The sequence below is a fragment of the Sorghum bicolor genome, chromosome 6 (assembly GCF_000003195.3).
Source record: "Sorghum bicolor cultivar BTx623 chromosome 6, Sorghum_bicolor_NCBIv3, whole genome shotgun sequence".
Lineage (NCBI taxonomy): Eukaryota > Viridiplantae > Streptophyta > Magnoliopsida > Poales > Poaceae > Sorghum > Sorghum bicolor.
This window is the reverse complement of record NC_012875.2, coordinates 45,648,349-45,661,795: the sequence shown is the minus strand read 5'-3', so window position 1 is coordinate 45,661,795 and position 13,447 is coordinate 45,648,349. Positions and strand designations below refer to the sequence as shown.

The following is a 13,447-nucleotide window of genomic DNA, read 5'->3' as shown; positions in this document are numbered from 1 at the left end:
AATTAGATTCTTCATTAAATATATTTTTATAGTATTTGATTTATGCTATAAATGTTTGTAATTCTCTGTAATTTTGATAAAAAAATAAGATACTTTGACTCTCTAAAAAGTTGGAATGACTTATGATTTAAAATGGAGGGAGTATTTACTATATTTCTTAACTATAGTTGCAATCAAAATTTTCTTCCAATCTATACCTCATATATAATATTAAAGAACCAAAATTTAGCCCAATTTTTTGTCCACCCCTTAACTAACTACGTGAATTTGAAACCTGTTGACAAAGATTTTTAATGTGACCTAGATAGTTAGGGATCCTAATCTAAGGGTGCGTTTGGAGAGATCCAGATTATCTCAGAAATATTTCAGATTTAATTTCATTGTAAGAACGTTCTTCTGGTGAATCAGAATCGTTTCCTTAAATTGTTTGACGGGTTGGATGGATTCTGATTCTTGAAGGATACATGAAAAAAATCATAAATGTTATTTTTTAATGGGTGATGATCAAATCAAAATAAACCAATTTTCAATTGAGGAGGGTCACTAGAAATATTTCTACATTACATAGGAGGTAGGAATGCAAGAAACAGAATATGGAGAAAACCACTCTAGAGGTGATTCTAATCTCTAGTACAAAAAGAGAATTAGTGGAAACGTTTCTACCTAGAATTAGTATCGTGTTTGACGGTTTAAAAATGTTTCTAGCAACTCTGAAGAGAATCAGAAGTGGTTCTTGCATGCAAATGGACTATAAATACCAATCCTGACTAAGCTAAATAGAAAATCCTACCTAAATAAAAAGTGAGATGCTATTTTTTAAGTGCATGAAGATCTAATGGATTAGATGTACGAATCTCGAAGTAAGATCAAAGGACCATGTTATCGTCTGGACCAAAGATAGATTTCTAGCGCCAGCTTTCTTAGTAAATCTAGTTTTGAAAGTACGTAGACCTTTAAGGAACAAGTACTTAAACAATTAAGTTAGATGCAGATGCAGAGCTTCAGCTGGACTCAGAGAGGCACCATGACATCCGCAGGTAAACGTCCTGTCCTGGTAGAATGGTAGTTATATGATTCGAACAATACCATCTCGTATCATTACCCTGTTTGCATCTTGCATCCTCTGAGAGCACAAGGAAACAAAATTTCAGTGCAATCGACATGCCTGGCTATATTTGTTACAAGCCTGAAAGAAAACTAGCTTAGTTTTTTCATACCTCCAAAATAAACTCTACTTGGCTTCTGGTGTAAGGTGCAGTTGACTCCCTATTAATCGTCTGCTCGATTTCATCAATTGACATTTGATCTACATGGTTTGCCAACACATGCTGACCGAGAATTGCTTCAAATGCTTCAATTCTGCAGGTTATCCAAAAACAGGGCAGCTAGGATCAGGCATAAACAAAACAAAACAAACTTCAGATTTGCAGGTTATGTAGTAACCTCTCTGCTGGAACATCCTGATTTCTTGAAGTGTTTCCTACATCCACATCCATTGGATCGTTTCCAGAGCTGTGAAGAGTAAGGCCTTTTTAGATACATGAATAGGGAGATGGTAAAAACTAAGAACAAAAGGCACATATGGGACAGGAAACATACTGTAAATGAACTACTTAGTTCTTAAAAAAACTGAGACAAGTGGGTGTTTGGCTAAAGTTATAAAATATTAAAATCACCTTCCATGTCCATCCACAGTGCCACCAGTTGCAACTGCATCATGATCAGCTTGCTGTTTCATCTCCATTTCTCTCTGTTCACGCTCTTCCATATCAGTCAACTCCTTGTGGTATATTGCAAAATTTAGAACTTGCAATGCAGCCTCAACATCGGATTTCAGAACCTGCAACACAAGACATTACCAACATGATCAGGTCTTCTCAAGGACAAGTGCCTCTGTTATCCTTCTAAAATATCAAACTGTTTATAAAATGGAGAAAATGCTTCATTTCTTGGTGAAGTTTCAGGAAAATCATGAGCAAACAAATAGGAACTGTGGCTCATCCAGAAAGTTCTTGATGTGGGTAGATTGCTTGTGGAATAAACAAAATACCTCATGCCTCAGTTTCATCTTGGCATGAGCTGTAGATAGACGAATTATGGTTTCCAATGTCCTTGCTGTAATTGGGAGTGTACCTCCACCAGACTGTGAAACACACAGGTGAATAAGGCCTGGTTTAGTTTCCAAAATTTTTCAAGATTCCCTATCACATCGAATCTTGCAGCACATGCATGAAGCATTAAATATATATATATAAAATAACTAATTACCTGTAATTTGCGAGACAAATCTTTTGAGTCTAGTTAGTTCATGATTGGGCAATAATTACCAAATACAAACAAAAGTGCTACAGTAGCCAAATCCAAAAAAATTCGCGAACTAAACAAGGCCTAAATAAGAGTTACAAACATATAACATTAACAAGATGGCAGGCAGCTATGCTTGAATCGAACCTTTGCATTTGCACTACCATCCCTGAGCTCAGCATATGAAGTTGCAATATGATCAGATGCCTGCAGCAGAAGAACGTCAGTGTTATATCTGAAGGGAGAGCATTCTATTCTATGTAAGAAAAGAAATTCTCTTAAACAATGGAGAAAAATAAATCAAAGAAACATAGAAATACAGAAGTGTATTGAAGAGGAAGAAAACAAAGCAGCCCCCAACTTGTTGAGGAAAACATCGTATGTTAATGCACAATAGAAAAATAATTTCTCCGCCAACTTTGTATGGCTCTGTATCCAGGATTGGAAAAGGTTACCTCATCAGTAAGCTTCGGTTGAATAAGGTTCTTCGCATAATGAATATATTTCTTCAGAAATTTGACAGTTAGCCTGTCTTGCTTGGCTTTCTTTCCTCTTCTTCTATCCTGACCATGGAGCATTCTATCATACTTAACAAAAATGGCTGCATTAGCATCACCATCTTCTTCAGCATATCCCTCTTTATCAAGAGACCTTGCTCCTGCAGTTTATAAGGATGTCTTTTATTAAGCAAATGAAAAGAATGGGAGAATTGAAAACAAATATACTGGACTGTAAAACAACAAAGCTACCTCCATCATCAGTGCAATATCTATGCATTCGTGCAACGTGTTCTGAAATTTGCCGATCAATCTCAGGATCCATTTGATCAAGAACAATAAAAAGTAAATCAAAACGAGAGAGCAGTGAATCCGGAAGCCCGATGTTCTTTGTTGGCGTCAATGAACGATCATACTGTCATAAGGGCAGAAATTATTGTCAGAAACAGCAAACAATCAAGTGGAAAACACTTATGGAGCAAGGGAATGAAATGCTAATCATATGGTTCCATATATTGGATTGGCTGCAGCAATTACACTACACCTCGCATTTAGCGAGGCATGTATTCCTGCCTTTGCAATGGTTACAGTTTGCTGTTCCATAACTTCATGAATAGCAACTCGGTCTTGATCATTCATTTTATCAAACTCATCAATGCAGACAACACCACGATCTGCAAGAACCATGGCACCAGCTTCAAGCCTTCTTTCCCCTGAACAGAAATTTGTCATGTGGCTTTTACTGGAATATGAATACCAATGCGGCAATGCGCTAAGTAGAATTGCATCATTTACCAGTCTCTTGATCAGAAGTCACAGCAGCAGTCAAACCAACACCAGATGAACCCCTGCCAGTTGTTGAGATAGCCAAAGGGGCAATGTTCATGACAGCTCTTAGGAGCTGGGACTTGGCAACTGAAGGATCTCCCACCATCATCATGTTTATATCTCTGTATGCCAAAAATATAAATATAAATACAAATATAAATATAAATAAATAAAGCACAATCAATGAAATCATGTGTCAATAATGATCTGAAACACCACTTACCCTCTCAAGTGAGTTCCATTTTTTAGATTCTTCTCAACGCCACCAAGCATCAATAGTACTACTGCCTTCTTTATCCACAGATGACCATATATGGATGGAGCAAGTGAGTTTCCCAGCAAGTCAAAGGTGTCATTTCTCCTTGATATTTCTTTCATCCGCTTCAGATCTTCCCGAGTATAGACAGGTGCATTTGCCTCTTTGTTAAGAAGTGACACATTATTTGCAATAAGGACAGTTCTACAGGCATAGTAATACGAAACCACATTATACTTCAGAAATAGTTAAATTGAAGCCAGCTTTGGTGAAGGTCATAGCTGAACTGACCTGAACACCCCACTAACACTTCCCTTGCTTTTCCCTGGTAGAGCCTTGTATACACCAACAATTGAGACACGGTCGCCGGGTTTGCAACAATCCACAAGATCATCTTCAACAATAACATCGACGGTTCTTGGGAGCTGTCCAGGTGCAGAATTTTCAGGCACTTCTTGCATGGACAATGTCTGGTGATCCTTGTATTCACACATTCCATACTCAGTGACCAACAAGTTACCATTGTCATCCTAGGCATTCCAGATTGAGAGGCATTACAACTACAGAACCAAAGGGGTTGACTGAATGAAAGTGCAAAGAGCAAATAGTAGGAGCATACCCTTGTTGGATAAACAGAGCCAGTAGGCAAGCCTACAAAAGAAGTGATGTCCCTGTATTCACGTGACAGAAAAGCCCCAGTCACAGGGCAGAAGTGAACACTCTTAACAACTTTTGGCCTTACCAACGAGCCTGTTTTTTTCAGGAGGAAAAATAATATTAGCACGTGGAGTCAAAGGTGTCTATCTATGCTTTGTATTAGTAAATTGCTGGCATGGATTGATGGGCCAAGTAGTTAGCATCAGATTAGTATGCTGTATGCACAGCATAAGTGATGAATTAACAGAAGTCAATCTAAAGTTTCATTACAAATTCGTATAGCTCAGACATTCTGACATCGTCATTCAAGTTCAGTTTTAACTGACATAGCTAACAAGGACAATTTTACCCATTCTATTTTGCAGTTTCCCTTTACCACAAAGGTACCAGTTGGACTAACACAAAACTTGTATTCACCAGCAAGAAGAATGCTAAGGTTTAATTGGAGCTTGTTCAAAAGATACTGACAACACAATCTGGTACCATGTAAACAAAGTGCACCCAACAAGCAGTATGAGTGGAACCAGAGCATAACGACAATGTGGTCCATCTAATTCTAATGAAAGGGAGAAGTGAGACATTACATTTGGTGACGATGCCCTCAACGCAGACCATGGTGCCGATGAAGGAGGACATGAGATCCCTGGGCGTGACCCTGTGGAACCCGAACGGCCCCGAGAAGCCCACCATCACGCGCTCCCCTTCCTTCAAGAACTTGGGGTCCAGGTTCTTGGCCACCTCCGACACCGCGTCCGACGCCGGCTGCATATACTCCCCGGGGCTCCGAATCACCCTATTCAGACGTACGCAAGGGCAGACCGTATATCAGCCAGGAAGGCAGGAACTTGCCCGACGGAACAACAGAAACGCAACGAGAAAGCGAGGGAAAGGCAGAGGCGGGCGGGGCACCTGCGGGCGAGATCGAGGTTGTGATTGCGGAGGTCGTCCATGCCGATGATGAGGCGGTGGCGCTTGTTCTGCACCATGTCGCGGACGGCCTGCATGTAAACCCCCTTCCCGACCTGCGGTGGGAGGCGAGAGCATTAGCCGATAACCCGGCGAAGCGGCGGCGGCAGCGGCGGCGGTAGGGACGGCGAGGGGGCTTACGTCTTGGTCGAGGAAGTCGAGGAAGGCGCGCTTGTGTGCCGCCATTGCCTCCTCGTTCACGTCCATGGCTGCCTGCGGAGGGGCGGATCCAATAAAGGGACATGGGTGTACTCAGCTTCGCACAACAGCATGAAAGGGAAGAGAAGGGGTGGGGGAGTACCTGGTGGGTGCCCGTCGCCGGCGAAGAGACCAACGAAAGCCTCGGCACCTGGGATGGGGCGCCCCGGAAGATCCAGGCGGTGCCGGTCTCTTCCTTCTAGCGAGCGAACGGAGAGGGGACGGGAATGGGCGCGCGAGCAGGGATGCGGGGGGCTCCTCCTTGCCGGGGATGCGGGCGGCGCGTCGACGGGGAGACGGGCTGCGCGTGCGGGCGGAGGAAGCGGCGGCGCGGTTTTCTGTGGCGAGCGGGAAGGAAGCCCGCGCAAGGAAAACTGCACGAAACGGCCGGTGATTTGAGGCCTTGCAGCAGAGCAGACCAAAGGGGGGAAAGCAGCTGAAGGGGAAGAAGGGGCGAAGAGAACGCCGGCCGGCCCAATCGGACTGGGCCGGGGTTTTTTTCCCCCAATTTTCTTTCTCTCCCTTTTAAACTTTTTATTTTTCTTGATTTCATATCTATCCTTTTTCATGGGGAAGGGGGACAGGTGGGTACTTTATGAAATCATTAGGGGCATTTCAAATTACCATCTATAATGGCAGATGTGGATAGTTTAGATACAGAGTAAGAAGGTTATTTTGAATTATCGTCATAATGACAACTGTGAGTAATTTAGATGAGGTTATTTTTGAATTACTTTTAATAATAGAAAATGTGAGGAATTTATATGCAAGTATGGGGAGTTACTTTTTCTTAATTTCATGTGTATGTAATTTATATACAAATTATGGAGTTATTTTGAATTATATTTCATAATGTCATAGGTGGGTAGTTTAAATATAAATTTTAGGATGTTACTTTATGTATTTTTCATAATGACAGATGTGGTAATTTTTTTATAAATTATAATAGATCCAAATGGCTACTAGTAGCTGACAGTGATGATGATTAGAGACTATCGAATTAAAGGCTCGATGTTTCTAATTATTCTGAGATTTCCTAGAATTCATCTCTATTTTTCTAACATTCCTTGTTTCTAATTGTTCTGATTATTGCCATTCTCTAATCGCGATTTTGTGCGGTGCTTCCGAATAATGTTTGCAACGTTCTTCTTCGCCGAATTAAATGTACCTGCCTTGCCATCTTGTTCGGAATATATTGCAAATCGCGACACATGCTTGAGTATGGAAAGTGGCATTCTGTTGTTGCTCAGTATTTACCTGATCATTTACATGTCTTTTTTTTTCGCAGCAAGCTGGAATGGCTCTAGCAAGTAAGCATGAAGACAAATTTGAGCTGGTCGCAGTTCAGCCGCTTAGGGCCTGTTTAATTTCGCGTGCTACTGTAACAATTACTAGGTGCTAATTTATCCATCTGACTGTCTCCACATGGGAATAGCCGAATAGGTCAACGTATTGGATTGCAAAAAAAAAAAAAGTTACTGATCCAATTGAGTCACAGAAAGATTTGTCTTGCTGCACTGGCTTGAGTTCCTGGATATCAACTCCATTGCACCGACGAATTCTGGAATTTGTTTGGGTAAGGCCGTAGGGATGCAGTTTTTTGTTTTCATGTCTGTAAACCTGGGCCTTGTTTAGTTCCCACCAAAATCCAAAAAGTTTTCAAGATTTCCTGTCACATCAAATCTTGCGGCACATGCATGAAGCACTAAATATAGACGAAAACAAAAACTAATTACACAGTTTGCCTGAAAATCGTGATACGAATCTTTTGACCCTAGTTAGTCTATGATTGAACAATATTTGCCACAAACAAACGAAAATGCTACAGTAGCGAAATCCAAAAAGATTTCGCATCTAAACAAGGCCCTGGCTAATCCCTCTACGTGAAGAAAGCTCTGTTTCCTCTCAAACTTGAATAATTTCACTGAGCCATTTTTTTTTGTTTTTTTAGTTTGCCTTTTTTCATCGCTTTCCAAGAGAAAAGAATTAACTCTGTTCACATATTTAGGGCCCAGACCCACGCATCAATCTCAGCCCCAGGCGTCTAATGATCGGACGCCCAAGATGAAGCCTGCGCCCTTGCCTGGCTCAAAGCCAAACAAGCCCTTAATCCGAGGGGGGAAATAGAGCGCGCCACATTTCAGAAATGAAGACAACTCACACAAAGTATAGAATATATTATGTAAAAGAAAACTGATACGCAAGAGCACGTTTGCAGGTCTGAAAAGTCATGGGTGATGAAAAGTCATGGGTGAAGATAAGTACAGCTTGGTAGAAAAAGTATGGCTTATAAGATAAGTACGGCTTATAAGTTAAATGAAAGTATACAGCTTTTTGCAATATTATAAGATTGGTGGAAGTGAATGTAACTGGTCTGAAAAACTGGAAAAGCAGCGAGGGATCAGTATTGGAAGAACAGCAGGATATCAGAGAGTACAAATTTTGTTCATGGGATGTTCAGGTTTTCTTGACAGAGAAGGTTCAGAACTTCAGCTGCAAGGGGAAGTTCTTCGTTGCTTGCATTGCACCACAGAATACGGTGTACGTGTAAGAGCAGATTCAGAAGTTTGAATTGTGAGTAAAGACAATAGACAAGTTATCGAGGAGAAACAAAAAGATTAAAAGTATATATATTGATAGTGTAACATTTACTTGTATTGCAAAAGCAATCCTCTCCCTAATGAAGAAGGCAAGGTTGAATATGTTTCCATCAATTCAGAACAAGGTCAGTGCAAAGGGTGCTGGAATCGTGCAGTGACAGTGGGGAGCTCGATCAAAGATTGATGTACATTACACTAGCTACTCAGTCCAGGGGAGGTGCCCGGAGTAAGGCACCGGGCCACAATAGGAAAACAAACCCTTCAGCTCTGGGCAGCCATCAGGGTATGGAATGGTACGGTGGAACGGGTCCCTCTTCAGCCTCTTTACATGAAGAGATCCTAGACATCCATATGGATCTTCCAGGAACTGAGAACGGACAGCTGCTTCGCCTTTCAGAGCAGCCTCCCTTGCAGAAGGAGTAGCTGGTGTACCTGTGAAGAAGAATCTTCCTTCTGGGAATCCGAGTGCGGTTCTGTGCAATTGTGCAAACCGTTCCTCCTTGAAATCATAACTAACAACCTAAGCCAAAAATGTTCAAATGTGCCGATTAGAGAATGGCAATAATCAGAACTCAAAGAGCTTGAATTCAAACTTCAGAATATCAATACAATTACTATACTGATATTAATAAGTAAATAGTTATTCAAGGTTTTCAAAAGAAGCAAAGCTTACAGTTATGTTTTGTGGGTATCTTCCAGTGAGCTCTCTGAAACGGCACACACTAAATAGGAGGTTTTCAAAACTATCTCGTGCATGCTCCTCAGTGAGTGCTCGGCTCCTTACACTCTCATCATTTCCTGTGCATGTCCACACATAAAGTTAGTAGTGAAGGGCAACTGGGAAGTCATTCTGAGATACAGAAAATGAAAGAAACATCAAGATCAAGCTGCAAGCACGAATAAGGTGTAACAACCACAATGGTGATGACAGTGAGGAAGTTAAAAACATAAACCTCCAGGAAACATAACATTAACTTGTTTGAGCACATAATCAGATGCCCTAACTGTCCTTGTTTCAGAGGTGGAAACGTGCACTGGATTATATGTTTTCACATAGCCAGAAACCCAGCCTTTTAGGCCTTGCCTATTGCTAGTCCCTTACAGAAACAGAATATGAATATATGATTTTGAATTGAGAATAATGAAGCACCATAATGTGACCATTTGAACCATCCACTCTCAGTTCTGACATCACTATCATATGAATAATATATAAAGCTTGTTTGTTTTTACATTTTACTAGAGCAACTGATGCGTTAGCAGTCATAAGTAATTGCACGATATATCCTGCCTTCGGTTAGAGGATCAGAGACTCACAATGGCACAAATCTAACTAAAGTACATCAACTAAGAAATGTTGAAGTTGTCAAAAACTCACCAAACCATCCTTTGGACTCGGCAATAGCCCAATAGCTCTGTGCCTCGCTCCTCGGGCCAGCATCTCTCCTCGTCTCCCCGCCGCTGAACAACAGAAGCGCCCCCTCATCCCTGGCCACGATCCCCACCCCCTCCTTGATGTGAGCCAGGAAGGTGGCCGCCTGTCCAGGGTGCTTCTGGTACGGCTCCAAGAACCAGGAATTCTCACTCTCAGTCTCCCCGCATCTCGAGCTCGTGTAGATGGAATGCCCAGCCACCATGACGAGGTTCCGGAGCTTCGGAAATGGGTACTCCCCGCCGTCACTGGACCACGCGCCGCCGCTCCTCATCGTCCTGAACCGGGTCTCATACACGGAGAGGAGGATGAGGACGCTGAGGCCGAAGGAGAGGAGGAGGAGGGCCACGGCCACGGGGTGCGCCTCGTAGAAGTAGCGGATCCTCATGACGATCGAGGTCTCCAGGTGAGGGTTCTTGGGCTTGCGTCCCTTGCGGGGGGACCCGGACTCGAGATCGAAGTCGCCGCCGCCTCTGGGGTAGCGGAAGGACTTGGGGCTCCCCGTACCGAATCCTCCCTGGCTGCTCATCGCGCTCTCAAGAAGTCAGCCTCTGCCTCTCACACTACATCACTTTGGGCACCAAATCAAAGCTGTCCTTGGCAGCTCGCCGAACTGAGACGAAGGCCAGATCCAAAGCCTGGGGGCGGAGAAGATGCAGATGCTGTTTGGTACCAGGTCAGAGTCCCTCCCCGAGTGTCGTGCGAGCCACGCGAGTAACTGATCCCAGGAGACAGCCTGCGGAGATGAGAAATCGGCGCCAATCAGCGCGACTACGGATGAAACCGAGATAGAGTGCTCCAGTGATCTCGGAAGTAAAGATCCCACCTTCTGATGCGCCGCCGGGAACAACTCGGCGAGGAGCCGCGCGCGGTGCCGGATCTGCAGAGGCGAATGGCAACAGGCGGCGCGAGTCGGCGACGCGGCCCGGCAGGATTGGGGCGTGGGCGCGTGGCCGTGCGGCGCTGCGCTACTGCGTCGCTCCGTGCTCGGTCGTGTCCGGTGTCTGTGCGCCCGCGCGCGCTCCGCTCCGGTCGGGGTCGACGCCAGGGGAGTGGAGACAAACTGGTTCACCATCATCGACTTCACCGTTCATAACTGCCTTTGGTCCGGGGCAAGACATTTCCGAGTTTTTTTTCCCCTGCTCCTTTTCAATCCACCTTCACCTTGTTTCCTTGAATTTATCTAATGAATCTATTAGACATTTAGTGGTGCTTTTACCTCATAATAAACTAGTAAATAATATTTTTAGCTATGATTTATCAGCCAAGCAAACATGTACTCCCTCCATATCAAATTATAAGTCATTTTAAGAATCTTGTAGAGTCAAATTATCTCACATTTAAGCGAATTTATATGATAAAATAATAATATTTATGATACCAACTAAGTGTTATTAGGTTCTTCGTTAATTATATTTCCATAGCACATATATATGTTGTCATAAATCTTTGTAATTTTTTTCTATAATTTTGGTCGAACTTAAGTTTTGACTCTTCAAAATTCTTAGAATAACTTATAATTTATGATGGAGGGAGTAACTCATAAATCAAGGTCAAAAAATTTCATAAATCAAGATGAATCAAACAACACTATATTAAAGATTTATGCTAATAATATTAGCGATGACGAGAAATTAGCATGCTAGATTGCTAGTTTAGATCCAAATAATACGTAGCTAGTGTTACTAGTAATATTGATGTAGCTTTCGAGGAGCATTCAAATACTTGTACTTAAATATCAGGGGTTCTAGAAGATAAAAAACTAGTTTCTCATTAAATGCTTTATATTTATTAACTACTCCCTCCGTCCCAAATTATAAGTCATTCCAAGAATCTTGGAGAGTCAAAGTTTTTCAAGTTTGACCAGATTTATATAGCAAAATAATAACAATTTTGGTACCAACCAAGTATCGTTAGATTCTTTGTTAGTTATATTTTCATAGTGTACTTATTTTATGACATAAATCTTTATATTTCTCTCTATATTTTTGGTCAAACTTGAAAATGCTTTGACTCTCCAAGATTCTTGGAATGACTTATAATTTGGAACGGAGGGAGTATTCACCATTAAACATGTTTATAATAGTATATAATTAGAAAAAAAATAAGGACACATGCGTCTTATATGTTCTCATTTAATTTATTTTAAATTTTTCAAAATACACTATATTACAAGTTAGTGGGAGTATCTAGTAGGCTGGCCTATACCCGCACGAGCACTAACATATGAAATGTAGGATTGTGTTTGGTTGACAGACATCATGTGACAGGACAATTGTGTTATAGTTTCTAGAGAGGGGATGATTCTGTCACATGTTTGGTTAAGTGAGAACGGAAGTATCTTGTTCTTTTTTGTGTTGTTTTTTTTGACACAAATAGTATGATCAATTGCCTGACATATGGAGCCCATATGTAAATCTTTTTTCCTTTTCTTTTTCCTCTCCCATTTTCCTTTTCCACGCATGCTAGTAGATGGATAGCTGCCTAATCTTCCTAGCCGACCTGATTGTGCATTTCGATGCAAATTCCTCTGATTTTATAGGAAACTTATTACAGATTATGTTTTGAAAATGATTTCTTCTGAGATAAGACTAATTACACCCTGTTCGGCACGTCGGCTGGCATATTTTCAGCGGTTGCTATTGATTTTTCATAGCTAAAAAGTAATGTCGATAAGTTTAAGCTTCTATTTATAGCTTCTCCAACTTCTGCTATATATCGAGAGTCTCTATTAACAAGATTTGTTGACATTGTAGATTCTAAAGAAAAAAATAGCAGGCTATAGCGACGTTACAGCTGTTGGATAGTTTGCTACTAAGCTATTTGTATTTTTTTTCCGCTATTATAATTTTCACCGTTATTATACGCTATAGCACCGCTAAATTGTATTTGCTATGACAACTTTCACCGTTATTACACGCTATAGCGCCACTATGACAAATCTTCTCGGTTTGACTCTCTAAACTCCATCTTAGACTAGATTATCATTTATTATTTGCAACTAATTTGGTTTTGGACAATTAACCTTTCATGAACCATGCTAAAATGTCATATTGGTATTTAGTAATATTACCTAGACTTATGGAAACATATTTTAATTCATCAAAATTCATATTTATCATGTCTTTTTTATTTATTACTCGTGTTTTTCATGTATTTTTTATAAAAACATTATATGTTATAGCGCCGCTATAGCACTGCTATAGCTGCATAGCTACTTGAAAAAAAAAGTTGCCGCTATTTTTAATAGTCCACTATTTTAAAATTTGGTAGATTCATTGTGCTCCGTCGTGACAGGTCTTCGTGGAAGATGTTTGCAGACTTTTTGGTCCAAAAAACGAACATCTAGCACGACTAGCCGGCCCTTGCTGTTTGAACCCCTCCCTCCGCTACACGCGCCGTGCGCGGCCTTGCAAGCTAGCTCTTACTGATAGAAGGCAATTAAATTTAAATTACCTAATTTATTCTAAACTATAAGACGTTTGACTTTTTGATACTAAATTTAACCACTCATCTTATTTAAAAATTTAGATAAAATATTATTTCTTTTGTAGTAGTTTAGTTTATTAATAAAAGTTCTTCAAAAATAACTTAAATTTGACTATATATATTTGCATAATTTTTCTGAATAAGATGAGTGGTCAAATTTGAGGTTAAAAAAGTCAAACGTCTTGTAATTTGGAATGGAAGAAGTACTTTATAGCACAGG

At 41.1% G+C, this 13,447-nt stretch overlaps 1 protein-coding gene and 1 pseudogene across 1 annotated transcript; both read right to left on the bottom strand.

The window, feature by feature from the left end:
• Positions 507-6,165, bottom strand: LOC8075837 (annotated as a pseudogene).
• On the bottom strand, positions 8,308-10,839 carry LOC8075836 (uncharacterized protein C57A10.07). Its single transcript, XM_002446471.2, has 4 exons — positions 10,565-10,839; positions 9,685-10,474; positions 8,980-9,104; positions 8,308-8,826 (listed from the first exon to the last, which is right to left on the bottom strand). Exons 2-4 carry the CDS (start codon positions 10,265-10,267, stop codon positions 8,506-8,508), a joined length of 1,029 nt encoding a protein of 342 aa, XP_002446516.1. The 5' UTR covers positions 10,268-10,474; positions 10,565-10,839; the 3' UTR covers positions 8,308-8,505.

Excerpts from the sequence above, each read along its gene's own strand:
- LOC8075836 (XM_002446471.2), bottom strand. The coding sequence starts at position 10,267 with ATGAGCAGCCAGGGAGGATTCGGTACGGGGAGCCCCAAGTCCTTCCGC. Across the intron at positions 9,105-9,684 it reads CGAGTCCAAAGGATGGTTTG|GAAATGATGAGAGTGTAAGG; the intron begins GTGAGTTTTTGA and ends GGACATGCACAG. Across the intron at positions 8,827-8,979 it reads GATACCCACAAAACATAACT|GTTGTTAGTTATGATTTCAA; the intron begins GTAAGCTTTGCT and ends TTTTTGGCTTAG.